Source organism: Stegostoma tigrinum, chromosome 41 (genome assembly GCF_030684315.1).
Source record: "Stegostoma tigrinum isolate sSteTig4 chromosome 41, sSteTig4.hap1, whole genome shotgun sequence".
Classification (NCBI taxonomy): Eukaryota; Metazoa; Chordata; class Chondrichthyes; order Orectolobiformes; family Stegostomatidae; genus Stegostoma; species Stegostoma tigrinum.
The window spans coordinates 1,922,131-1,949,317 of record NC_081394.1 but is presented as its reverse complement, the minus strand read 5'-3'; the positions used below and the strand labels follow the sequence as shown (position 1 = coordinate 1,949,317).

Below are 27,187 nucleotides of genomic sequence, written 5' to 3'. Positions count from 1 at the left end.
TAATAACCGTGTTCAGGCTGAAAAGTGGTTTGTTCGTTCCACGCTCCATTGAATTTTATCTCCAGCCTGAGCCACACAGTGGAGATCATGTCCAGCCGCGTAATGCGTTTGGGAAAACAGTATCACAGGGTGGGGCGATCCCTGGGCTCTAAAGGAATAGTGTAGGTGAGATGGGCTTCAGATTGGTCTCACAGGTCGGCATGACATCGAGGGCCGAAGGGCCTGTACTGCCCCGTAGTGTTCTAAGTTCGATAATGAAGAGGAGGCGACGTTGGGGAGAGAAGCTGAACAGTGGACGTTGAACCTGAGAGGTGAGGAGCCAGGCGAAAGCAGTAAAATTAATGGGGGGGTGGAGGAGGGAACACAAGTGTGTTCCTGCCCTCGGCAAAGATAAGGAGCAATGCAGGGGAGTTGCCCAAGGTGTGAGCAATGAAAAAGCTATCTGCAGAACATGACGTGGTGTTCAAATTCCTGTGGGAGATGATTAAGTCTCAGACGCCCTGCAATTCACATGGCACCTGGTTTCGGCAACACGGAGAGGGGGACTGCAGATCCCTCGGTCAGCATCGCCAGGCGGGACGAGGCACACCACAGTCGAAGAGCGTGCCGACTTTAAACGTAGGCGAGGAGGGTGCAGATCTTCCCCACGATGCCACACAGCCGATGTGGAGTCACGCTGGCGCTGCTGTCCCTCTTGGCAGGTAGTTTCTGTTGTGGTGGGGGGGGGGGGGGTGGGGGGGGAACGTTTAAAGGGGCAGAACCCGGGGGGAGGGGTGAATGTCGCTGACTCCGCGAAAGGGGCAGATTGGGCCTGTCAGATGGGGCGGGGTGTCGGGTCCCATGATAGGAACTAATTACAGTGGTTCCCCGAACATCGGTCCAGGGGGCTGGAGGGGGTTACAGAGATAGGGAGTGGGTGTAGGGGCTGGAGGGGGTTACAGAGATCGGGAGGGGGTGTAGGGGCTGGAGGGGGTTACAGAGATAGGGAGGGGGTGTAGGGGCTGGAGGGGGTTACAGAGATAGGGAGGGGGTGTAGGGGCTGGAGGGGGTTACAGAGATAGGGAGGGGGTGTAGGGGCTGGAGGGGGTTACAGAGATAGGGAGGGGGTGTAGGGGCTGGAGGGGGTTACAGAGATAGGGAGGGGGTGTAGGGGCTGGAGGGGGTTACAGAGATAGGGAGGGGGTGTAGGGGCTGGAGGGGGTTACAGAGATAGGGAGGGGGTGTAGGGGCTGGCGGGGGTTACAGAGATAGGGAGGGGGTGTAGGGGCTGGAGGGGGTTACAGAGATAGGGAGGGGGTGTAGGGGCTTACAGAGATAGGGTGGGGGTGTAGGGGCTGGAGCGGGTTACAGAGATAGGGAGGGGTTGTGGGGGCTGGAGGGAGTGTAGGGGCTGGAGGGAGTGTAGGGGCTGGAGGGGGTTACAGAGATAGGGTGGGGGTGTAGGGGCTGGAGGCGTTGTAGGGGCTGGAGGCGTTGTAGGGGCTGGAGGGGGTGTAGGGGCTGGAGGGGGTGTAGGGGCTGGAGGGGGTTACAGAGATAGGGAGGGGGTGTAGGGGCTGGAGGGGGTGTAGGGGCTGGAGGGGGTTACAGAGATAGGGAGGGGTTGTAGGGGCTGGAGGGGGTGTAGGGGCTGGAGGGGGTGTAGGGGCTGGAGGGGGTGTAGGGGCTGGAGGGAGTGTAGGGGCTGGAGGGGGTTACAGAGATAGGGTGGGGGTGTAGGGGCTGGAGGGGGTTACAGGGATAGGGAGGGGTTGTAGGGGCTGGAGGGGGTTACAGGGATAGGGAGGGGTTGTAGGGGCTGGAGGGGGTTACAGGGATAGGGAAGGGGGTGTAGGGGCTGGAGGGAGTGTAGGGGCTGGAGGGCTGGAGGGGGTTACACACATAGGGAGGGGGTGTAGGTGCTGGAGGAGGTTACAGAGATAGAGAGGGGGTGTAGGGCCTGGAGGGGGTTACAGAGATAGGGAGGGGGTGTAGGGGCTTACAGAGATAGGGTGGGGGTGTAGGGGCTGGAGCGGGTTACAGAGATAGGGAGGGGTTGTGGGGGCTGGAGGGAGTGTAGGGGCTGGAGGGAGTGTAGGGGCTGGAGGGGGTTACAGAGATAGGGTGGGGGTGTAGGGGCTGGAGGCGTTGTAGGGGCTGGAGGCGTTGTAGGGGCTGGAGGGGGTGTAGGGGCTGGAGGGGGTGTAGGGGCTGGAGGGGGTTACAGAGATAGGGAGGGGGTGTAGGGGCTGGAGGGGGTGTAGGGGCTGGAGGGGGTTACAGAGATAGGGAGGGGTTGTAGGGGCTGGAGGGGGTGTAGGGGCTGGAGGGGGTGTAGGGGCTGGAGGGGGTGTAGGGGCTGGAGGGAGTGTAGGGGCTGGAGGGGGTTACAGAGATAGGGTGGGGGTGTAGGGGCTGGAGGGGGTTACAGGGATAGGGAGGGGTTGTAGGGGCTGGAGGGGGTTACAGGGATAGGGAGGGGTTGTAGGGGCTGGAGGGGGTTACAGGGATAGGGAAGGGGGTGTAGGGGCTGGAGGGAGTGTAGGGGCTGGAGGGCTGGAGGGGGTTACACACATAGGGAGGGGGTGTAGGTGCTGGAGGAGGTTACAGAGATAGAGAGGGGGTGTAGGGCCTGGAGGGGGTTACAGAGATAGGGAGGGGTTGTAGGGGCTGGAGGGGCTTACAGGGATAGGGAGGGGGTGTCGGGGCCGGCAGGGGTTTGCAGGGACTGGGAGGGGGTGTCGGGGCCGGCAGGGGGTTGCAGGGACTGGGAGGGGGTGTCGGGGCCGGCAGGGGTTTGCAGGGACTGGGAGGGGGTGTCGGGGCCGGCAGGGGGTTGCAGGGCCTGGGAGGGGGTGTCGGGGCCGGCAGGGGGTTGCAGGGACTGAGAGGGGGTGTCGGGGCCCTCCGGATACAACACATCATCCACTCTCTCCGTGACTCCCTTGTTCGCTCCACACTACCCTCCAACCCCACCACACCCCTGCAACCGCAGGAAATGCTACACTTGTCCCCACACCTCCTCCCTCACCCCTATCCCAGGCCCCAAGATGACATTCCACATTAAGCAGAGGTTCACCTGCACATCTGCCAATGTGGTATACTGCATCCACTGTACTCGGTGTGGCTTCCTCTACATTGGGGAAACCAAGCGGAGGCTTGGGGACCGCTTTGCAGAACACCTCCGCTCAGTTCGTAATAAACAACTGCACCTCCCAGTCGCAAACCATTTCCACTCCCCCTCCCATTCTTTAGATGACATGTCCATCATGGGCCTCCTGCAGTGCCACAATGATGCCACCCGAAGGTTGCAGGAACAGCAACTCATATTCCGCTTGGGAACACTGCAGCCCAATGGTATCAATGTGGACTTCACCAGCTTCAAAATCTCCCCCTCCCCCACCACATCCCTAAACCAGCCCAGTTCGTCCCCTCCCCCCACTGCATCCCAAAACCAGCCCAGTTCGTCCCCTCCCCCCACTGCATCCCAAAACCAGCCCAGTTCGTCCCCTCCCCCCACTGCATCCCAAAACCAGCCCAGTTCGTCCCCTCCCCCCACTGCATCCCAAAACCAGTCCAGCCTGTCTCTGCCTCGCTAACTGGTTCTTCCTCTCACCCATCCCTTCCTCCCACCTCAAGCCGCACCTCCTTTTCCTACCTACCAAACTCATCCCGCCTCCTTGACCTGTCCATCTTTCCTGGACTGACCTATCCCCTCCCTACCTCCCCACCTATACTCTCCTCTCCACCTATCTTCTTTTCTCTCCATCTTCGGTCCGCCTCCCCCTCTCTCCCTATTTATTCCAGAACCCTCACCCCATCCCCCTCTCTGATGAAGAGTCTAGGCCCGAAAGGTCAGCTTTTGTGCTCCTGAGATGCTGCTTGGCCTGCTGTATTCATCCAGCCTCACGTTTCATTATCAGGGATTTACATAACATTGTTAAACAATTAAAGCCTTCTTAGATTTGTCTAAAACATTCTCATCAGTGGATGTGACCCTTTAATCTTTTACTTATAAATTCTGTGTCTGATGCCACCTCTCTCACGAACACCTGAGGAAGGAGCGAGGCTCTGAAACCTTGAGACTTCAGAGAAACCTGTTGGGGTATAACCTGGTCTCGTGTGATTTCTGACCTTGTCCAACGCAGTCCAGTACCGGCAGCTCCGCATCAAGCCTGTAAATTCCACCAGTGTCTGCACCCCCTCCCTATCTCTGTAACGCCCTCCAGCCCCTACACCCCCTCCCTATCTCTGTAACCCCCTCCAGACCCCTACACCCCCTCTCTATCTCTGTCTCCCCCTCCAGCCCCTACACCCCCTCCCTATCTCTGTAACCCCCTCCAGCCCCTAAACCCCCTCCCTATCTCTGTAACCCCCTCCAGACCCCTACACCCCCTTTCTATCTCTGTAACCCCCTCCAGCCCCTACACCCCCTCCCTATCTCTGTAACCTCCTCCAACCCCTACACCCCCTCCCTATCTCTGTAACCCCCTCCAGACCCCTACACCCCCTCTCTATCTCTGTAACCCCCTCCAGCCCCTACACCCCCTCCCTATCTCTGTAACCTCCTCCAACCCCTACACCCCCTCCTTATCTCTGTAACCCCCTCCAGCCCCTACACCCCCTCCCTATCTCTGTAACCCCCTCCAGCCCCTACACCCCCTCCCTATCTCTGTAACCTCCTCCAACCCCTACACCCCCTCCTTATCTCTGTAACCCCCTCCAGCCCCTACACCCCCTCCCTATCTTTGTAACCCCCTCCAGCCCCTACACCCCCTCCCTATCTCTGTAACCCCCTCCAGACCCCTACACCCCCTCCCTATCTCTGTAACCTCCTCCAACCCCTACACCCCCTCCCTATCTCTGTAACACCCTACAGCCCCTACACCCCCTCCAGCCCCTAAACCCCCTCCCTATCTCTGTAACCCCCTCCAGCCCCTACACTAAAATGGAAAGTTTAGATATGGATGGTTGTATCACAGTTTCTTTAAGTGTGCAGACCGACAGCCTGGATTGAATCTGAGCCTACTGTATAAAGAGAAAATGTTTAATTGATTCCTGTGACTGTAGTTTGATAGAGATCTCCTGTTACTAAAACAAATTTATGGAAGATCACAGCAAGTTTAACAACATTTTTCAAGAGAGAAAAGTCTTGTCCAACATGACTATTTTTCTGAGATAGTAAGAGCTGCAGATGCTGGATTCAGAGATAACACAGAGTGGAGCTGGAGGAACACAGCAAGTCAGGCAGCGTCAGAGGAGCAGGAGAGCTGACATTTTGGGTCGGGACCCTTCTTCAGAAACACTAATCCCCATTTCTGAAGAAGGGTCCCAACCCAAAATGTCAACTTTCCTGCTCCTCTGATGCTGCCTAGCCAGCTGTGTTCCTCCAGCTCTTCACACTGTGTTATGACTGTTTTCAGTTGCTCCTGACAGACAGGCATTGGGCTAAAAGAAGTGAGGTAGGGAATCATAGGATTCACACACTGTGGGAGCAGCCCATTTGGCACATTGAGTCCTCTGAAGAGCATCCTACCCAGGCCCAACCCCCTTTGTAACCCTACATTTGCCATGGTTCATCTTCTGAGCCTGCATATTATGGGTAATTTAGCCTGGCCATTCCACCCTAACCTGCACATCCCTGGGCACTATGGGTAATTTAGCACGGCCATTCCACCCTAACCTGCACATCCCTGGGCACTATGGGTAATTTAGCACGGCCAATCCACCCTAACCTGCACATCCCTGGGCACTATGGGTAATTTAGCACGGCCATTCCACCCTAACCTGCACATCCCTGGGCACTATGGGTAATTTAGCACGGCCAATCCACCCTAACCTGCACATCCCTGGGCACTATGGGTAATTTAGCACGGCCAATCCACCCTAACCTGCACATCCCTGGGCACTATGGGTAATTTAGCACGGCCATTCCACCCTAACCTGCACATCCCTGGGCACTATGGGTAATTTAGCCTGGCCAATCCACCCTAACCTGCATAACTTTGGACTGTGGGAGTAAACTGGAGCACCCGAAGGAAACCCACGCAGACACAGGGAGAACGTGCAAACTCCACACGGACATTTGCCCGAGGATGGGATCGAACCCAGGTCCCTGGCGCTGTGAGGCAGCAGTGCTAACCCCTGAGCCACCATGATGCCCGTGTTCTGGATATTGTGATGGAATGCATTCGTACTAGTCGCATTGTTGCATGCTATGTGACGGTCAGTCCAATTTCCACTCCAGGATGGATTACCGAAAAGACAAAACCTCATGTCACTGAGGCACTGAGCAATTTCATTCTACGATGATCTGCAATCTCCTCCCCATTAGAAATCTGCACCGGGCTTCTCTCTGTGCCAATTCCTTTGCATTGTAAATCCCAGAGTGTTATATTATTTTCTGTTATCACAATACCAAAGAATGGTTCCCTGAGAAACAGATGCAGAAAGCAATAATATTATCATCAGCGTTCCTTTACATTTTGGCTCGGGTTTTATCATATGAAAACATCCACTCACTGAATCTTTTAGAGCTGTACAGCACAGAAACTGACACTTCAATCCATTTCATCCATTCCGTCCACACATCCTAAATTAATCCAGTCCCCATTTCCCAGCATTTGGCCCATATCCCTCTTAAACCCTTCCTATTCATGTCCCCATCCAGATGCCTTTTAAATGCTGTAACTGTACCAGCCCCCACCACTTCCTCTGGGAGCTCATTCCATATACGCACCACCCTCTGTGTGAAAAAGTTGCCCCTCAGGTTCCTTTGATAAGTGTGTAGCTGTTTAAAGTTTTGGTAAAGGTCTGTAGCTCGGGTTGTGGGTGAGGTTGGTGACTCCCTCGCTGAGCTGGCTTGTTTCCTTTCAGGCATCACCACGGTGATGAAACTTTTGAACGAAAGCAAATCAGTTCGATGAGCAAGTCTATAACCTCATCTTTCCCCTCTCACCTTAAACCTATGCCCCTCTAGTTTTGGACTCCGCCCTCCCTGGGGGAAAAGACCTTGTCTGTTCACCCTATCCATGTCCCTCATGATTTTATAAACCTCTATAAGGTCACCCCCTCAGCCCCCGATGCTCCAGGGAAAATAGCCCCAGCCTATATAGCCCCTCCCTGTAGCTCAAACCCTCCAACCGTGGCAACATCCCTGTAAATCTTTTCTGAACCCTTTCAAGTTTCACACCATCCTTCCTGTAGCAGGGAGGCCGGGATTGAACACAGTATTCCAAAAGTGGCCCTAACCAATGTCCTGTACAGCCCCAACATGACCCTCCCAGCTCCCTATACTCAATGCACTGACCAATAAGGGCAAGAGAACCGAACACCTTCCTCACTGCCCTGTCTACCTGCAACTCCACTTTCAAGGAACTCTATACCTGCTCCCCCCAAGGTCTCTTTGTTCAGCAACGCTCCCCAGGGCCTTACCGTGAAGTGTATCAGTCCTGCCCTGATGTGCCTTTCCAAAATGTAACACCTCACATTTATCTAAATTAAACTCCATCTGACACAAAGATCTTTAAAATCAAGCAAAGTGTTTTGGATGGGGAAGCAGAAGCCGTAGGCTCAGTGCAGAGCTTACATAACGTTACTGTTTCCGTAAATAGTTGTGATGGAAGCTCACTGACCTGAAACTCAGTTGCTCTCTCCACACAAACTGCTTATTCAGAATGTTTCAACACATCTCCCATCACAAAAATCACCAGGACTTTTCCGATTTGTTTCCTTAATCACCTGTGCAACGACACAAGTATTTGCAAAACTCATTGTGTATACGGCAATTCCCATAATTTTCAGTTTTTAATTCAAATTTCTACCTGGAATAAATCGTTTTTGCATTAATGCTTCATTCAGTGTCACTTTGCCTGGCGTCTCGACCTCCTGTTCCTCTCTCTGAGTGTATATCTTTCTGTCTGTTTTACCTGTTTCCTATTCTCCTTTACTGCCGCTTGGTTGTCTGCCAGAATTTGCATTCACAGCCACATCTCTGTCCTCAGCAACTGCCTTTTGGCTTCATATGAATTCCAAAGAGAGTCCCAATCCCTGCGTTTCTGATTTAAGCCCAGTTACAAATATCCACTGGTCACTCAGCGTGCATTGATCCTCTTCTGTGTTGCACCTTGAGATCCCCATACACGTGCGTTCTGGAGCTCTTCAGCAGCAGAGACACACCCCATTGCAAAGCGGTCCCATATCAAAAAAAATACATTCCTCCCGTCCTGCACTGCTTAATGATATAAATATCTAATATGCGATTCGTGCATTTGAGTAGAATGACTTTTATTTTCGGGAATTGAATCTTTTAATTAAAAAGAAAATGGGAAACCCAAGCCTGAGGAAATTTGACAAGGTCCCACATGGTACATTAAACAGTAAGGTGAGGGCAGTTGGGATTCAGGGTGAGATTGTCAATTGGATACAAAATTGGTCTAATGGTGGGAGACAGAGAGTGGCGGTGGAGCGGTGTTTCTCGGACTGGAGGCCTGTGGCCAGTGGTGTTCCACAGGGATCAGTGCTGTGTTTCCACTTCGGTACGTTATTTATCGAAAAGATTTGGATGTGAAATCAGGAGGCATGGTTAGTAAGTTTGCGGATGACACTAAAATTGCTGGGACAGTGGACAGAGAAGAAGGTTATCCAAGATTACAAAGAGATCTTGGTCAATTGGATCGATGGGCAGAGGAGGGGGAGATGGAGTTTAATTTGGATAAGTGTAAGGTGTTATATTTTGGTGAAACAAACAAGGGAAGGACTAGTTAATGATAGGGGCCTGGGTAGTGCTGTAGAACAGAGAGACCTAGGTGTTCAGGTGCAGACTTCTTGAAATTTGCGTCTCATGCAGATTGGTTAATTAAGAAAGCCTTTAGTGTGTTTTATTGCTCAGTTCTGTTGAGTATAGTAGTTGAGACATTATGATGATGTCGAACTATTCCAGTCTCCCAGTAATAGGAAGGATATTATCAAGCAGGAGAGGCCTCAGAAGAGATTTACCAGGATGTGGCCGCATATGGAAGGGTTGAGTGAGAAGGAGAGGCAGGATAGGCTGGGACCTTTCTCACTGGAGTGTGGGAGGCTGAGGGATGACCTTAAAGAGGTTTATAAAATCATGAGGGGCATAGATAAGGTGAATGACCAGGGTCTAATCCTGAAGGTAAGGGATTTCAACACTGGAGGGCACATTTTTCAGGAGCGAGAAGACAAATTTAAACAGGACATGAGGGATAATGTTTTTACACAGAAAGTGGTTCACGTGCAGAATGAACGATGTTTAAAATACATTTGGATATGGAAGGGACAGGAAAGGTTTGGAGGGATATGGGTCAGCGGCAGCCAGGTGAGGACTAGTTTAGGATCAGCATGGATGAGTTGGACCGAAGGGGCTGTTTCTGTTCTGTAGGGGTCTATGGCTCTACAAGAGTAAGAGAACTCCCTATCTCTGTAACCCCCTCCACTCTCTACACCCCCTCCCTATCTCTGTAACCCCCTCCAGCCCCTACACCCCCTCCCTATCTCTGTAAACCTCTCCAGCCCCACACTCCCATCCTATCTCTGTAACCAGCTCCGGCCCCTACAACCCCATCCCATCTCTGTAACCCCCTCCAGCCCCTACTCCCCCACCCCATCTCTGTAACCCCCTCCAGGCTTTATTCGCATTCCTTTCAATGGAAAGTCTTCAGGCCCCTTCAAACCTCAACAGTGCCAGCTCCCTCAGCAGTGACCGTCCAACAGTGCCCGCTCCGTCAGCACTGACCCTCCGACAGTGCAGCACTCCCCCAGCACTGACCCTCCGACACTGCCTGCTCCCTCAGCACTGACCCTCTGGCAGTGCCCACGCCCTCAGCACTGACCCTCTGACAGTGCCTGCTCCCTCAACACTGACCCTCCGCCATTGCCTGTTCCCTCAACACTGACCTTCCGACGGTGCCCGCTCCCTCGGCACTGACCGTCCGACAGTGCGGCGCTCCCTCAGCACTGACTCTCCGACAGTGCCCACTCCCTCAGCACTGACCCTCCGACAGTGCCCGCTCCGTCAGCACTGACCCTCCGACAGTGCCCACTCCCTCAGCACTGACCCTCTTACAGTGCCCACTCCCTCAGCACTGACCAACCGACAGTGCCCGCTCCGTCAGCACTGACCCTCCGACACTGCCCGCTCCCTCAGTCTAAGTATGCAGGGTAGACCACCTTGAGCCTAGATGACAAGGAACATTTTCACCCAGGGAGTGTTGAGACGCTGGGATTCTCTGTCACAGAAAGCGATTGTGGGCAGAGCATTAATAAAAAAGGAGTTAGATGTAGTTTCGCAGAATGATAGGGAGAGAGCAGGAACTGGGTACTATGTTGGTTGGTCATCCATGATCCTATTTGATGGTTGCAGCAGGTTTGATGAGCTGAATGACCTGCTCCTGCGCCCATTGTTTCCAAATGCACCTCCCACAAATGTGGACTCCATTGACAAATGAGGATAGTTCTTTTTCCTTCCTGGCCTTCCCAACTCCTTTGGGCCCCATCCTACCATTGGGCCCCGTCGTGTCCCTCAACTCTGGTCATTTCTCTCTCTTTCTCTCGGTGTCCAGGGACGGTTGGGGCAGTGTCGCTGGGATCAGGAGAGGTGGGCCAGCTCTACGTGATTGCCGGGACCCCCCTGAGTTTGAACATGCGTTACCCTGCGCTGGCCAGGCGCAGGATCCACAGCGTGAGCTGGAAGGTGGACGAGCCAATCTTCCGACGCATCCTCCAGTACATCGTGAGCAACAACAAGACATACCCGTCCTCCACCTACAGGGGGCGCTTCCGCTTCCACAGCGAGAACGGCACCCTGGTCCTCCGCAACTTCACGTCCCGCGACGCGGGCCTGTACTGCATCACGGTGACTGACGTCGAAGGGGCTGAGCAAACAGCTTGCACCCTGGTGCGGCTGTACGGTAAGTCGGGATCTTGCTGTGCTTCCCCCCCTTCCCCCCGGGCCGGACTGTTGAACCGCTCACCCTCTTCCCGCCCTGTTTACACCAATGCCACCCCTCTCCCTCCTCGACTCCAGTGAGCCCAAACTCTTCTCCCACCGTTAACCACCACCCCCCCACCGCACCCCCCCACCGTCCGACTCTTTCGGAAGACCTCGGAATAGGCAGCAGGGGGCGCAATGGGTCTTTGAAGATGCCACCTTTGCCCATTCGCCCCCTCAGTTGCCCCAGTACCGCCCCCCCCCACCAAACCACACCTTCCAATTAAAGTAACATTTCCACCCCATACCCCCTTCAATCCAGACTACTGCATGGAGCTGTATGGTGCAGAGACAGACCCTTCAGCCCAACTCATCTGTCCAACCATGTTTCCCAAACTAAACTCGTCCTCAACGGCCAGCATTTGGCCCATATCCCTCTTAAACCCTTCCTATCCATGTCCCCATCCAGATGCCTTTTAAATGCTGTAACTGTACCAGCCCCCACCACTTCCTCTGGCAGCTCATTCCATACACGCACCACCCTCTGTGTGAAAAAGTTGCCCCTCAGGTCCCTTTTAAATCTTTCCCCTCTCACCTTAAACCTATGCCCCTCTAGTTTTGTACAGCCCCACACTGGGGGGAAAAGACTTTGTCTATTCACCCTATCCATGCCCCTCATGATTGTATAAACCTCTATAAGGTCACCCGTCAGTCTCTGATGCTCCAGCCCCCAGACTATTCCTGATAATCATGCCCTCTAGACTACAACATCCTTGTAAATCTTTTCTGAGCTCTCTCCAGTTTAATAGCCAGCCCTGTGGCAGGGCAACCACCTCTATACACTATACTCACTGCAGATAGAGGCTATTCAGCCCATTGGGCCTGTATTGACCCTTTGAATGGCATCCCACTCACACCCTACATCTTATCTCCATAAACCCCACTACAATTTCCCTGGCTAACCCAAACACTACAGGGCAATTTAGCACGGCTGGTCCACCTCATCTGCACAGCTTTGGATTTTTGGAGGAAACCGGAGCACCCGGAGGAGTCCCACGCAGACACGGGGAGAATGTGTAATTCCACACAGACAGTCGCCTGAGGGTGGAATCGAACCCGGGTCCCTGGCACTGTGAGGCAGCAGTGCTAATCACTGAGCCACCATGCCATCTTAGGTTTGGAAGAGCGGAACCCCAGTTAGATAAGGAAGTGTGGAGCTGGATGAGCAGAGAAGGTCAAGCAGCATCTTAGGAGCAGGAAAGCCGAGACCCTTCATCAGAGAGGGGGAGGGGAAGAGGGTTCTGAAATAAATAGGGAGAGAGGGGGAGGCGGATCGAAGATGGAGAGAGGAGAAGGTGGGTGGAGAGGAGACAGACAAGTTAAAGAGGTGGGGATGGAGCCAGTAAAGGTGAGTGTACGTGGGGGGGTGGGGAGGGGATAGGTCAGTCCAGGGAGGACGGACAGGTCAAGGGGGCGGGATGAGGTTAGTAGGTAGGAAATGGAGGTGCGGGTTGAGGTGGGAGGAGGGGAGAGGTGGGAGGAAAAACAGGTTAGGGAAGTGGGGACGAGCTGGGCTGGATTTGGGATGCAGTGGGGGAGGGGGAGATTTTGAAGCTGGTGAAGTCCACATTGATACCATTGGGCTGCAGGGTTCCCAGGCGGAATATGAGTTGCTGTTCCTGCAACCTTCGGGTGGCAACATTGTGGCACTGCAGGAGGCCCATGATGGACATGTCGTCTGAGGAATGAGAGGGGCAGTTAAAATGGTTCGCGACTGGGAGGTGCAGTTGTTTGTTCGAACTGAGTGTTCTGCAAAGCGGTCCCCAAGCCTCCACTTGGTTTGCCCAATGTAGAGGAAGCCACACCGAGTACAGTGGATACAGGATACTACATTGGCAGATGTGCAGGTGAACCTCTGCTTGATGTGGAAAGTCATCTTGGGGTCTGGGATGGGGGTGTGGGAGGAGGTGTGGGAGCAAGTGTAGCATTTCCTGCGGTTGCAGGGGAAGGTGCCGGGAGTGGTGGGGTTGGAGGGGAGTGTGGAGCAGACAAGGGAGTCGCGGAGAGCGTGGTCTCTCCGGAAAGCAGACAAGGGTGGGGATGGAAATATGTCTTTGGTGGTGGGATCAGATTGCAGATGGCGGAAGTGTCAGAGGATGATGCGTTGTATCCAGAGGTTGGTCGGGTGGTATGTGAGGACAAGGGGGATCCTCTTTTGGTGGTTATTGCGGGGGCACGGTGTGAAGGATGGGTTATGGAAAATGCCAGAGACACAGACGAGGGTGTTCTCGACCACTGCGGGGGGAATGTTGCGGTCCTTGAAATACAAGGATATCTGAGACGTACGGGAGTGGAATGCCTCGTCCTGGGAGCAGATGCAGTGGAGGTGAGCGAATTCGGAATAGGGGATGGAATTTTTGCAGTAGGGTGAGTGAGTGAGGTGTATTCTAGGTAGCTGTGGCAGTCGGTGGGCTTGAAATGGACATCAGTTTCTAGGTGGTTGCGTGAGATGCAGACAGAGAGGTGCAGGAAGGTGAGGGATATGTTGGAGATGGCCCAGGTGAACTTGAGGTTGGGGTGGAAGATGTTGGTGAAATGGATGAACTGGTCGAGCTCCTCGGGAGCAAGAGACGGTGCCGATACAGTCATCAATGTAATGGAGGAAGAGGTGGGGTTTATTGCCCGTGGAGGTGCAGAAGAGGGATTGTTCCATGTAACCTACAAAGAGGCAGGCATAGCTGGGGCCCATGCGGGTACCCATGGCCACCCACTTTGGAACCCCAGTGAGAGTCAGGTTAGGAACAGAAGGTGAACTAATTGGGAAGGGCAAAAGTTAAAACACAGGCAGAATTTCCATTAGAGCCTTCAGTATCATACAACACCTGTCAGGCAGGGTGGAAGCTGTAGAGTGTGGGAGCCGTGGTTTACGAAGGAGGTGGAATCTCTGATCAAGAGGAAGAAGAAGGCTTGTGTTAGGATGAGATGTGAAGGCTCAGTTAGGGCACTTGAGGACTACGAGGTAGCCAGGAAAGACCTAAAGAGAGAGCTCAGAAGAGCCAGGAGGAGACATGAGAAGTTGTTGGCGGATAGGATCAGGGTAAAGCCTAAGGCTTTCTACAGGTATTTAAGGAATAAAAGAATGATGAGAGTAAGATTAGGGCCAATCAAGGATAGTAGTGGTAAGTTGTGTGTGGAGTCAGAGGAGATAATGGAAGCACTAAATGAATATTTTTCAACAGTATTCACTCTAGAAAACAACAATGTTGTCGAGGTGAATACTGAGATACAGGCTACTAGAGTAGGTGGGATTGAGGTTCACAAGGAAGAGGTATTAGAAATCCTACAGAGCGTGAAGATAGATAAGTCCCCTGGGCCGGATGGGATTTATCCTCGGATCCTCTGGGAAGCCAGGGAGGAGATTGCTGAGCCTTTGGCATTGATCTTTAACTCGTCATTGCCTACAGGAATAGTGCCAGATGACTGGAGGGTAGCAAATGTTGTCCCCTGTTCAAGAAGGGGAGTAGAGACAACCCTGGTAATTATAGACCAGTGAGCCTTATCTCAGTTGTTGGTAAAGTGTTGTAAAAGTTTATAAGGAATAGGATTTATAATCATCTAGAAAAGAATAAATTGATTAGGGATAGTCAGCACGGTTTTGTGAAGGGAAGGTCATGCCTCACAAACCTTATTGAGTTCTTTGAGAAGATGACCAAACAGGTAGATGAGAGTAAACCAGTTGGTGTGATGTATATGGATTTCAGCAAGGCGTTCGATAAGGTTCCCCACAATAGGCTATTGTACAAAATGCGGAGGAATGGGATTGTGGGAGATATAGCAGTTTGGATCGGAAATTGGCTTGCTGACAGAAGACAGAGTGTGTGGCGGATGGGAAATGTTGATCCTGGAGACCAGTTACTGGTGGTGTACCGCAAAGGTCGGTGTTGGGTCCACTGCTGTTTGTCATTTTTATAAATGACCTGGATGAGGGCGTAGAAGGATGGGCTAGTAAATTTGCAGATGACGCTAAGGTCAGTGGAGTTGTGGATAGTGATGAAGGATGCTGTAGGTTGCAGAGAGACATTGATAAGCTGCAGAGCTGAGCTGAGAGGTGGCAAATGGAGTTTAATGCGGACAAGTGTGAGGTGATGCACTTTGGTAGGAGTAACCAGAAGGCAAAGTACTGGGCTAATGGTAAGATTCTTGGTAGTGTAGATGAGCAGAGAGATCTCGGTGTCCATGTACACAGATCCTTGAAAGTTGCCACCAAGGTTGACAGGGTTGTTAAGAAGGCATACAGTGTTTTAGCTTTTATTAATAGAGGGATCGAGTTCCGGAACCATGAGGTTATGCTGCAGCTGTACAAAACTCTGGTGCGGCCGCACTTGGAGTATTGCGTACAGTTCTGGTCACCGCGTTATAAGAAGGATGTGGAAGCTTTGGAAAGGGTGCAGAGGAGATTTACTAGGATGTTGCCTGGTATGGAGGGAAGGTCTTACGATGAAAGGCTGAGGGACTTGAGGCTGTTTTCATTAGAGAGAAGAAGGTTGAGAGGTGACTTAATTAAAACATAAAATAATCAGAGGGTTAGATAGGGTGGATAGGGAGAGCCTTTTTCCTAGGATGGTGACGGCGAGCATGAGGGGGCATAGCTTTAAATTGAGGGGTGAAAGATATAGGACAGATATCAGAGGTAGGTTCTTTACTCAGAGAGTAGTAAGGGAATGGAACTCTTTGCCAGCAACGGTAGTAGATTCGCCAACTTTAGGTACATTTAAGGCGTCATTGGACAAGCATATGGACGTACATGGAATAGTGTAGGTTAGATGGGCTTGAGATCAGTATGACAGGTCGGCACAGCATCGAGGGCCGAAGGGCCTGTACTGTGCTGTAATGTTCTATCTATCTATCTATCTCCCCTGTGTTCCTCCGGCCCCACACTGTGCTCCTCCTGCTCCACGCTGTGTTCCCCCAGCCCCACGCTGTGTTCCTCCAGCTCCACACTGTGTTCCTCCGGCCCCACACTGTGTTCCTCCGGCCCCACACTGTGTTCCTCCGGCCCCACACTGTTTTCCTCCGGCCCCACACTGTGTTCCTCCGGCTCCACACTGTGTCCCTCCGGCCCCACACTGTGTCCCTCCGGCCCCACACTGTGTCCCTCCGGCCCCACACTGTGTCCCTCCGGCCCCACACTGTGTCCCTCCGGCCCCACACTGTGTCCCTCCGGCCCCACTCTGTGTCCCTCCGGCCCCACTCTGTGTCCCTCCGGCCCCACACTGTGTCCCTCCGGCCCCACACTGTGTCCCTCCGGCCCCACACTGTGTCCCTCCGGCCCCACACTGTGTCCCTCCGGCCCCACACTGTGTCCCTCCGGCCCCACACTGTGTTCCTCCGGCCCCACTCTGTGTTCCTCCCGCTCCCCGCTGTGTTCCTCCAGCTGCACTCTGTGTCCCTCCCGCTCCCCGCTGTGTCCCTCCGGCCCCACACTGTGTTCCTCCAGCCCCACTCTGTGTTCCTCCAGCTCCACACTGTGTCCCTCCGGCCCCACTCTGTGTTCCTCCAGCTCCGCGCTGTGTCTCCCCCCCCCCCAGCCCCGCGCTGTGTCTCCCCCCCCCAGCCCCGCGCTGTGTCGCGCCCCCCCCCAGCCCCCGCGCTGTGTCGCGCCCCCCCCCAGCCCCTGCGCTGAGTCGCACCCCCCCAGCCCCGCGCTGTGTCGCGCCCCCCCCCAGCCCCCGCGCTGTGTCGACCCCCCCAGCCCCCGCGCTGTGTCACCCCCCCCAGCCCCCGCGCTGTGTCACCCCCCCCAGCCCCCGCGCTGTGTCACCCCCCCCAGCCCCCGCGCTGTGTCACCCCCCCCAGCCCCCGCGCTGTGTCGCCCCCCCAGCCCCCGCGCTGTGTCGCCCCCCCCCAGCCCCCGCGCTGTGTCGCCCCCCCCAGCCCCGCGCTGTGTCGCGCTCCCCCCAGCCCCCGCGCTGTGTCGCCCCCCCAGCCCCCGCGCTGTGTCGCCCCCCCCCAGCCCCCGCGCTGTGTCGCCCCCCCCAGCCCCCGCGTTGTCGCCCCCCAGCCCCCGCACTGTGTCGCCCCCACCCCCCAGCCCCCGCGCTGTGTCTCCCCCCCCAGCCCCCGCGCTGTGTCACCCCCCCCAGCCCCCGCGCTGTGTCGCCCCCCCCAGCCCCCGCGTTGTCGCCCCCCCAGCCCCCGCACTGTGTCGCCCCCACCCCCCAGCCCCCGCGCTGTGTCTCCCCCCCCAGCCCCGCGCTGTGTCCCCATTCATTCTATCTGTACCTCTCATTATCTTATAACCCTCCACAAGGTCGCCTCTCAACCTCCTACACTCCAGAGGAAAATGCCCCAGCTTATCCAGCCTTTCTTTATAACGCAAACCATCGATTCCCGGCAACATCCCGGTAAATCTGTCCCGAACCCTCTGCAGTTTAATAATGTCCTTCCTGTAACTGGGGGACCAGAGCTGGACACCGTGCTCCAGAAGAAGCCTCACTCACGTCCTGTACAACCTCAACATGACGTCCCCAGCTCTTACACTCAAAGGTCTGAGCGATGAATGTAAGCGCGTTAAACACCTTCTTAGCCCCCCCTGTCTATATGGGATGCAAATTTCAAAGACTTATATACCTGCAGCTCTCAGCCTCTCTGCTGTATAACACTAACTCAAGGCCCTACAATAAAGTGTAAAAAGTCCTGTTCTTGTTTGCTTTACCAAAATGCAATAGCTCGCGTTTATCCAGATTGAACTGCATCTGCCTCTCCCTGGCCCGTTGACCCATTCCATCTCTCTCACTCCTTTGCTCTTTTAAACGTAAGGTGTAAACAGAAAAAAAACGAAAACCACCCCCCCAGCCCGCGCCCCCCACCCACCCCCCTATCAGACAGGGAATGAAACACAGAGCAGAGCCCATTCTGCGTTTTCAAATCAGAAAATAAAGCTCCCTTGACTTGGTTAAAATGAACACAAAGACCCAATTACTCTGCACAGGGACACAAAAAAATAAACACCCTCCACTCGATCCCCACCCCGCAGGGGCCTAGTAAAAACAAGCAATAGCAAAATCACAGAAAACAAATAAATTAAGCAAACAAATTCATAAATTCCTTCTGTTCCATCCCCATTGAACATTCCCAGGACTGGGACAACAAATGGTTTATAATTCAGAGGAAGCCCACCCCTGGACATTTCAATTCCCCTCACAGCGAAACCCATCAGCGCATCTGGTGTAGGGGCAATTTAGAGTTAAAATAAATAACCATTTTGCTAACTGCTTTTAGGGTTTCTCCAGCCCACTAGCCCCATCATCTGCCTGCAGGATCCCAGGCTCTGCAGCCTCTTGCCACCTCGAGACCCCTCCCCGTCATTGTGCAGTCCACCTTTGGGGCATTTCGAGCCATCCTTTACTGTCCTGGAATTTGGGGAATATAGCCTGGCTGTACTGTCTGGACAGGGTTAGGGTTAGGGAGAAGGTGGTGTGTGTGTGTGTGTGTAGGTGGGGAGCCATAGCTCTGTCATCGTAACTGATGCTCTGTCACCACCTGGTGGCCCAGCCTGAAGTTGCTGCTCCTTTCCAGAGCACCTCAACCCCAGTCCTACTGTGCATGGGGTAAGGTCAAACAGACTCGGGCTGGTGTTATATCGTGCTTAAGGTACCGAGGGAGGCCATTCAGGCAGCTCCAGCTCCTGCCTACCCCTTTTAACACCCCTCTCAAACATTTCTGCTTCCGATATTACCCAGCAACTGCTCCAAATGGAGTCAGTGAGGGTTGCATTTACTGGAGTTTAGAAGAATGAGGGGGGATGTCCTGTAGAAACCAATAAACTAACAGGATGTGGGACAGTGGTTAGTAAAGTTAGATGGAATTCAGGGTGAACTTGCCGAGAGGATACAAAATTGGCTCAACAGCAGGAGACAGAGTGGAGCCGGAGGACTGACTGTAAATCTGTGACCTACATTAGTAATGACTTCACTTTTGTTTGTCATTTGTATAAACGATTTGGGTATGAATATAGGGGCAGCACGGTGGCTCAGTGGTTAGCGCTGCTGCCTCAGCACCAGCGAACCCGGGTTCGATTCCACTCACAGGACTCTGTCTGTGTGGAGTTTGCACATTCTCCCCGTGTCTGCGTGGGTTTTCTCCCACAGTTCAATGATGTACAGGTTAGGGTGGGTTGGCCGTGCTAAATTATCCCATAGTGCCCAGGGATATGCGGGTTAGGGTGGATTGGCCATACTAAATTGCCCATAGTGCCCAGGGATATGCGGGTTAGGGTGGATTGGCCATACTAAATTACCCATAGTGCCCAGGGATGTGCGGGTTAGGGTGGATTGGCCATGCTAAATTACCCATAGTGCCCAGGGATGTGCAGGTTAACGTGGATTGGCCGTGTTAAATTACCCATAGTGCCCAGGGATGTGCGGGTTAGGGTGGATTGGCCATGCTAAATTACCCATAGTGTCCAGGGATGTGCAGGTTAGGGTGGATTGGTCATGCTAAATTACCCATAGTGCCCAGGGATGTGCAGGTTAGAGTGGATTGGCCATGCTAAATTACCCATAGTGTCCAGGGATGTGCAGGTTAGGGTGGATTGGTCATGCTAAATTACCCATAGTGCCCAGGGATGTGCAGGTTAGAGTGGATTGGCCATGCTAAATTACCCATAGTGCCCAGGGATGTGCAGGTTAGGGTGGATTGGCCATGCTAAATTACCCATAGTGCCCAGGGATGTGCAGGTTAGGGTGGATTGGCCAGGCTAAATTACCCATAGTGCTCAGTGTTGTGTAGGTTAGATGGGTTACAGGGGGATGGGTCCGGGTGGGATGGTGTGAGGGTCAGTGTGGACTTGTTGGGCTGAAGGGCCTGTTTCCACACTAGGGATTCTATAGGAGGGATGGTTAGTAAGTTTACAGATGACGCCAAAATTGGTGGCATTGTGGAGAGTGGGAATGATTACAGAGAGAAGCTGATCAGTTGAGTCAATGGGCAGAGGAGTGACAGATGGAGTTTGATTTGGATAAATGCAATACATTGCATTTTGGTTGGACTTGAGTAGTGCCCTGGGGAGCGCTGGTGAATGGAGGGTCCTAGGGTTTCAGATACATAGTTCCTTGAAAGTGGAGTCGCAGGTAGACAGGACGGTGAGGAAGGTGTTCGGTACGCTTGCCTTTATTGGTCAGTGCATTGAGTATAGGATCTGGGAGGGTCATGTTGGGGCTGTACAGGACATTGGTTAGGGCCACTTTTGGAATATTTTGTTCAATTCCCTGCTATAGGAAGGATATTACTAAATTGGAAAGGGTTCAGAAAGTACTTACTAGACTGAATGAAGGGTTTCCTTTATTCTTTAGTCATTTGCGGGATGAGAGCGTCACTGGCCAGGCAGCACTTATCACAGTTAGGAGTCAACCACATTGCTGTGGGTCTGGAGTCACATATAGGCCAGACCCAGTGAGGGTGACAGTTTCCTTCCCTAAAGGGATTAGTGAACCAGAGGGGTTTTTCCCAACAATCAATTCACAGTCATCATTAGATTCTTATTTCCAGATATTTCATTGAATTCAAATTTCACCATCTGCCATGATAGGCTTTGAACCCAGGTCCCTAGAACATTAGTGATAATGGGAACTGCAGATGCTGGAGAATCCAAGATAACAAAGTGTGAGGCTGGATGAACACAGCAGGCCAAGCAGCATCTCAGGAGCACAAAAGCTGATGTTTCGGGCCTAGATCCTTCATCAGCTCTCTGATGAAGAGTTATTCTGAGAAACGACGACAGATTCAGCATCAACATTAGACGCTTGTTTCGAAATATTTCGTTGGATTCAGAGATGTGTGAGCAGGGAGGACGCAGCAGGAACAAAACAGCAGACGATCTGAAACATTCAGAGGTTGCTGTGCAGAATTCCAGTTCGGAGTTCTCTAAGATGCTGCTAACAACAGGCACTAACAGACTGTAATTTCTCTGTCTCTCCTTATCTGGCAGAACAGATCTCCGCGCTGTCCATTGAGGCATTTAGGAGCGCCTACAATCTGACCCTTCACTGCTCAGCGCAGAATGGGACAGATCTCCACTACCATTGGCTAAAAGATGGTGAAAATCTTACAGAAACCAATGATGTGCTGATATCTGATGATGGCCAGCGACTAGCCCTTACCTCTAGAAATCCAACACTTTGCGGGATCTTCACCTGCCTCGTCACCAATAAACTCGGCCAAGAATCAGTGACCAAGACCGTTTCAGGTGAGGGGGCGCGATGTGCCCATGTGCCAACTCCCCTTTGCCCTCTTGGTTTGTTGTGTATTCCATCCTTGCGCAAATCCTTCACCGGCCCATTTTCTCCTCGAGCCCTGAGCCATCGCCCAGGCTTAGGCAATCCAACCTGGAGACTGGGCCATGCATCATCAGTTCCGATCAATCAATCGCAGAATGGTTGGAACCACTGATGGATTGCTTCTCTAGAATTTAGAAGTTTAAGAGGTGATCTGTTTGAAGTCTTCAAGATTTTAACAGGAAAAGACAGGATTGATCCAGATAAACTCTTCCCACTGGTTGGAGATTCTAGGAAGAGGGAGCAGAGTCTGGGAATGAGGGCAAGACCGCTCAGGAGAGATGCTTGGAAGCCTTTTTGCACACAAAGAGGTTTAGGAATCTCTCCCACAAATAGCAGTAGCTGCTGCTTCAGTTGTTATGTTGAAATATGAGATAGATAATTTACTATTCAGCAAAGGTGAAGGGATGTGAGCACAAGCAGGTATTGCTCCACAGAGCAGCCATGATCTCACAGAATGGCAGAATGGGCCTGGAGGGGCTGAATGGCCTATTTTGTTCGGAAGGGAAGGTGTTCAGATCAAGGAGAATTGAGGCACTTAGGACCGATGAGAGGGGGTTCCTTAAGGGAAGAGAAGGAATGGGACAATGGTCTGACACAGGGGCATGAATTTGGGTTGGGATGGATATGAATAGAGAGGCCTCCCGCATAAACAAAGGGGACACTAGGCTCCATTCCTTAGGGGGATAGTAGGAACTGCCGATGCTGGAGAATCTGAGATAACACGGTGTGAAGCTGGATGAACACAGCGTTTCTGAAGAAGGGTCCCGACCCGAAATGTCAAGCTTTCCTGCTCCTCTGATGCTGCTTGGCCTGCTGCGTTCATCCATTCCTTAGGGGGCACTGGTTCAAATCCGGAGAACCGTGGGTGGTGAGTGGAACCACAGTTCAGTAAATAATGCAAACAATAGTCTGCGATTATAAGGTGTAGAGCTGGATGAACACAGCAGGCCAAGCAGCATCAGAGGAGCCGGAAGGCTGACGTTTTGGGCCTAGACCCAATAATCTACAACTGTTTTCAGAATGATGCTTCAACTAACTTTGAACAGTTAGTCACACGCCTGAGGAAAATGGGGGTCAGTCAGCAATCCATCAGTGGTTCCAACTGTACTTCAGTTTTGATTTGATTTATTGTCGTCACATGTACAGTAAAAAGTTTTGTTTGGTGTGCAGTACAGGAAGATCTGACCATACAAAAGCGAATTCGGGCAATAGAGCAGAGTGAGGGATACAAAGTTATGTCTACAGAGAAGATGTACAAGAGTGAGACCAACGGTAAACTTACAATTTGGAAGGTCATTTTGCAAGCCAAGTTAGAACGGGGAAGAATTTGCTCCTGAATTTGTTGGCAAATGTGTTTAAGCTTTTGTCTCTTCTGGCTAACAAGAGGGGGAAGGAAATCTGTCACATTGGCCCTCCACATGACTCCAGACCCACAGCACCAAGCTGGCCTCTGCCATGAGCGCAGTGTCTAGGGCTGAAGCGAGAAATACCCAAACGGGCTTCAACACCCAGCCACATATTGTAGAGACACCTGAGATGGCTTTCTCTCCTTTCAGAAACGGACGGGTTTGCGTCGTGCATGCAGATTCACAAACCAAGGGAGAGACAATCCTGGCTGATAGTTACTGGAATCATGGCCACCTTGATTCTGCTAGCCTGTGCTTTTCAGATGGTGAGTACGACTAAGGGATATCACAGGATGGAAGCCGCGAGAAGGGCCTCGCTCTGAACCACTGAGCGTCCTTAAGCGAACGCATAAGCAACGCCCAACCTTCCTACTTCCCAACGCATGTGAGGAGTTCCAGACTTCAGGGAGAAGATACACACTCTGGCATGACACTGAACCGCTGATCCATCCTCCCATTCAGAGAGACCCCTCGGAGGGATACAGCTCGAAGTTTGGGAAAACAAGCTTTCCATATTTCAGGGGATGTCAGCAGCTTTAGTCTGACATTTGCGGGGCATGACAAACACGATACCAGCTGCGATGAGACTGTATGGGCATCAGCTGTGAATGGAGTTGGGGTGCTGGATGGGGATGGGGAGTAAGCAGGATGGGGTATATGGTGACAGCAGGGTAGAGTGAGGAGGTAAGACAAGTAGGGTGCAGAGCACCATACAGAGGCAGCGCCGCATTGTCGGAGGGTCAGTGCTGAGGGAGTGGTCACTGTTGGAGGGTCAGTGCTGAGAGAGTGGTCACTGTTGGAGGGTCAGTGCTGAGAGAGTGGGCACTGTCGGAGAGTCAGTGCTGAGGGAGTGGGCACTGTCGGAGGGTCAGTGCTGAGGGAGTGGGCACTGTTGGAGGGTCAGTGCTGAGGGAGCGCCGCACTGTTGGAGGGTCGGTGCTGAGGGAGTGGGCACTGTAGGTGGGTCAGTGCTGAGGGAGTGGGCACTGTAGGTGGGTCAGCGCTGAGGGAGTGGGCACTGTTGGAGGGTCAGCGCTGAGGGAGTGGGCACTGTTGGAGGGTCAGTGCTGAGGGAGCAATGCACTGTCAGAAGGTCAGTGCTGAGGGAGTGCCGCACTATCGGAGGGTCAGTGCTGAGGGAGTGGGCACTGTCGGCGGGTCAGTGCTGAGGGAGCACCGCACTGTCAGAGGGTCCGTGCTGAGGGAGTGGGCACTGTCGGAGGGTCAGTGCTGAGGTAGCACCGCACTGTCGGAGGGTCAGTGCTGAGGGAGCACCGCACTGTCAGAGGGTCAGTGCTGAAGGAGTGGGCACTGTCGGAGGGTCTGTGCTGAGGGAGTGGGCACTGTGGGAGGGCCAGTGCTGAGGGAGTGGGCACAGTCGGAGGATCAGTGCTGAGGGAGTGGGCACTGTCGGAGGGTCAGTGCTGAGGGAGTGGGCACTGTCGGAGGGTCAGTGCCAGCGTAATTATTGCGGATAAAGATGATAGTACAAGGAGCATTGGATTTTTGAAAATTAGCGATTAACATCAGGAGTAGGCAATTCGGCCCATTCGATCTGCGACACCCCACTCCAATACTGTTATGTCTGAGTGAACACTTCAATGCCTTTTATCCATCCCTTTCACCCTTTACACCACACCACGTGAAATCAGTCATCCAAGAATCTCTACTTGAAAGTCACTCAAGAGCTGCCTTTCACAGCCAATACAGGATAAAATTCCAGAGTGTTCCAACGTTGGGAGGAAGAGAAATCTCTCCTTATCTTAGCCCAAAGGGGTATTTGCCGTAGTTTTAAATTGTGCACCAGTACCAGCGAAGTGCACTGGGCGAAAACGTCTCCCTCACGTCTGCCTTGTCAGTTTCAGTGCTTTGTAACTTTCAATGGGCTCGCCTCTCATTCGTCACAACACTGGCTGTGAAAGCCCATCGGACGGTGTGGGATTGTCCCATTATCCCAGCAATATCACTCTTCCGATTCTGCCCAGGCTTGATGTGATTCATCACTTGCAGACAATTGATTTGTGCTTGCAATGTAATGGCTAAGATACCATGCCCCCTGGGGAGCAGAATCCCATACGTTCACCAAATCCTCAGTGAAGGAATTCCAACTCATCTCTGCCTTCAGCAACTTGCCCCTTAACCTGAGACCCTGACCATCCAATCTATATTTATCCTGTCATTGCTCATTTTAACATTCAATCAGACCAGATCCCCAATATTAACTCTAACCCTGACCCTAATCCTAACCCTAATCCTGACCCAGAACCTGGCCCTGATCCTAATCCTAACCTGAAATCTGACCCTAATCCTGACCCTGATCCTAAACCTAACGCTAACCCTAATCTTAACCCTAATCCTAACCTGAACCCTGACCCTGATCCTGACCCTAACCCTAACCCTATCACTAACTCTCACCTCAACCTTGACCCTAAACCGTACCCTAACCCTGACCCCAACCCTAACCTGAATTGGAGCCCTAACCCTATCCCTAATCCTAACTCTGACCCTATCGCAGGCCAACACTAACCCTATTGCTATCTCTGAGCCTAACACTACGCCTAACCCTAACACTAACCCTTCCCCTAACCCTAACCCTAACCTACCCCTAACCCTAATGCTAACTGTATCCCTGACCCTAATCCTGGTCCTAACCCTAATATTAACCCTATCCGTAATCCTAACCTTAATCCTATTCTGAGCCATCTCACTTTTGAAATGTTTAGTGAATACAATCTCAATTTCATTGATCTTTCCTTGTCAGGCCATCCTGCCATTAGAGCTGTAGAAGCCTGCAGTACAGAAAGAGACCATTCAGCCCATCGAGTCCGTGCAGGTCAGGAAATAAACACCTCACCCTTCTAACCCGCTTTCCCACCACTTGGCCTGGATTCTTGTATATCTTTAAAAGCTGAAAGAACTGTGGATGCTGTAAACTTGCTGGAAAAGCTCAGCAGGTCTGGCAGCATCTTTGAAGGGAAAAACAGAGTTAACATTTTGGGTCCAGTGACCCTTCCACAGAACTGGCCCTTCTAGGGAAGGGTCACTGGACCTGAAACGTTAACTCTGTTTTTTTTCTTCACAGATGCTGCCGGACCTGCTAAGCTTTGTCAGCAACCTCTGTTTCTGCTCTTGTATATCTTTGTTTAATTGATCAATAATAATTAATAATCTCATCTGTTGAACCACTACTGCACATTCTTGATGGTAAAGATATCTGTTTCTTCGATAGGGAGACCAAAACTGCGCAATATTTTGGGTCAAGTCTGACCTTGACTCGATATAAATGCAACAATGCATCCTCACTTCTGTTCTCAAATTGCCCTGAAGGCTAATGTAGAACTTGCCTTCCGAATTACTTTGTTCTTTGAAATTTGAGATGCACAGGAAGCAGCTAGTATAAGGATAAGTAAAGACTTGAAAACCATTAAATATGTGGTGTGGATGCAACAAGGAGAATTTTGCCAGGAGTACAGTTTGGTAACATGACTGGAGATCTGATCGCAATGTGATTATTCTCAGCTTTGTACAGACCTGACTTTGTCAATTTCAGCCCTGGGGCATACTGATATGGGTGTGTCGAGCAGTAAGGCAGAGAGTTCAAGATAACAAAGTGTGGAGCTGGATGAACACAGCAGGCCCAGCAGCCTCTCAGGAGCACAAAAGCTGACGTTTCAGGCCTAGACCCTTCATCAGAGAGTTCAACTGTTTTTAGCGACAGGCTAACTCTTGCGATTCCTTGCACAGGTGCTGAAAAGAGGATCGCGTGGTCTTTGAGCTCAGGGAGGATTGCGATTGAACCGATCCTGGTGGAAAAAGATCTTTCCATCACATCTCCCGGGACACAAAACATCAATCAGCATTTCCTACCATCCAGACTCTCGCCAGAGCGCAGTGGATCTAACAGCATATCTCACTGTTCAGACTCTGCACTGATCACAGTGGATCTAACCGTATCTGCCTCTGTCCAGACTCTGCCCAGATCACAGTGGATCTAACCCTGTCTGACACTGTCCAGATTCTCCTCAGATCGCAGTGGATCCCACAGCTCCTCCCACTGTCCCGACTCTTCCCCAGATCGCCATGGATCTGACAGCTCTCTAAGAATCCAGTAGCTCCCCTGCGATCTGCAGGAAGAGGTGGTTTCCATGGGGGTGGGTGGGGGTTGTGTGGAGATCACGAAGTGAAGGGAGCAGTCCTGCTGCTACTGGATATGAAACACAGCTGGAGGCTATTCAGCCCATCACACTAGAACTGTTGGTCATTGACAAATCACCTATAAATGCTTTATTTTTGATATCGTATGTGTAATTTATTATAGAATAATAAAACCAATTAAAAGGGGCATTGCTCATCATTACTGACCATTATTCATTATGACTGATCATCGCTCATTATTACTGACCTTTGCTCAATATTACTGATCATTGCTAGTCATTACTGATTGTTCATCATTATTACTAACCATTGCTCATCATTACTGACCATTACTCATTATTACTGATCATCACTCATTA

At 52.3% G+C, this 27,187-nt stretch overlaps 1 protein-coding gene across 3 annotated transcripts; it reads left to right on the top strand.

Moving 5' to 3' along the window:
- Nucleotides 1-309: 309 nt before the first annotated feature.
- On the top strand, nt 310-27,006 carry LOC125448416 (hepatic and glial cell adhesion molecule-like). 3 transcript variants are annotated; one of them, XM_048523732.2, is made up of 6 exons: nt 310-701; nt 10,563-10,910; nt 20,919-21,176; nt 22,824-22,939; nt 25,435-25,506; nt 26,418-26,530. In XM_048523732.2, exons 1-5 carry the CDS (start codon nt 650-652, stop codon nt 25,456-25,458), a joined length of 798 nt encoding a protein of 265 aa, XP_048379689.1. In that variant the 5' UTR covers nt 310-649; the 3' UTR covers nt 25,459-25,506; nt 26,418-26,530. The 3 variants fall into 3 exon arrangements, with proteins under 3 accessions (XP_048379689.1, XP_048379688.1, XP_048379687.1); XM_048523731.2 differs by lacking the exon at nt 25,435-25,506 and having other exon boundaries at nt 26,418-26,557; XM_048523730.2 differs by lacking the exons at nt 22,824-22,939; nt 25,435-25,506 and having other exon boundaries at nt 311-701; nt 26,418-27,006.
- Nucleotides 27,007-27,187: the final 181 nt, after the last annotated feature.

What these genes read in the sequence shown, in the direction of transcription:
- LOC125448416 (XM_048523730.2), top strand. Translation starts at nt 650, where the DNA reads ATGCCACACAGCCGATGTGGAGTCACGCTGGCGCTGCTGTCCCTCTTG. An exon ending in GCTGCTGTCCCTCTTGGCAG is followed by an intron (nt 702 to 10,562) that starts GTAGTTTCTGTT and finishes CTCGGTGTCCAG; the next exon opens with GGACGGTTGGGGCAGTGTCG. An exon ending in CACCCTGGTGCGGCTGTACG is followed by an intron (nt 10,911 to 20,918) that starts GTAAGTCGGGAT and finishes CTTATCTGGCAG; the next exon opens with AACAGATCTCCGCGCTGTCC.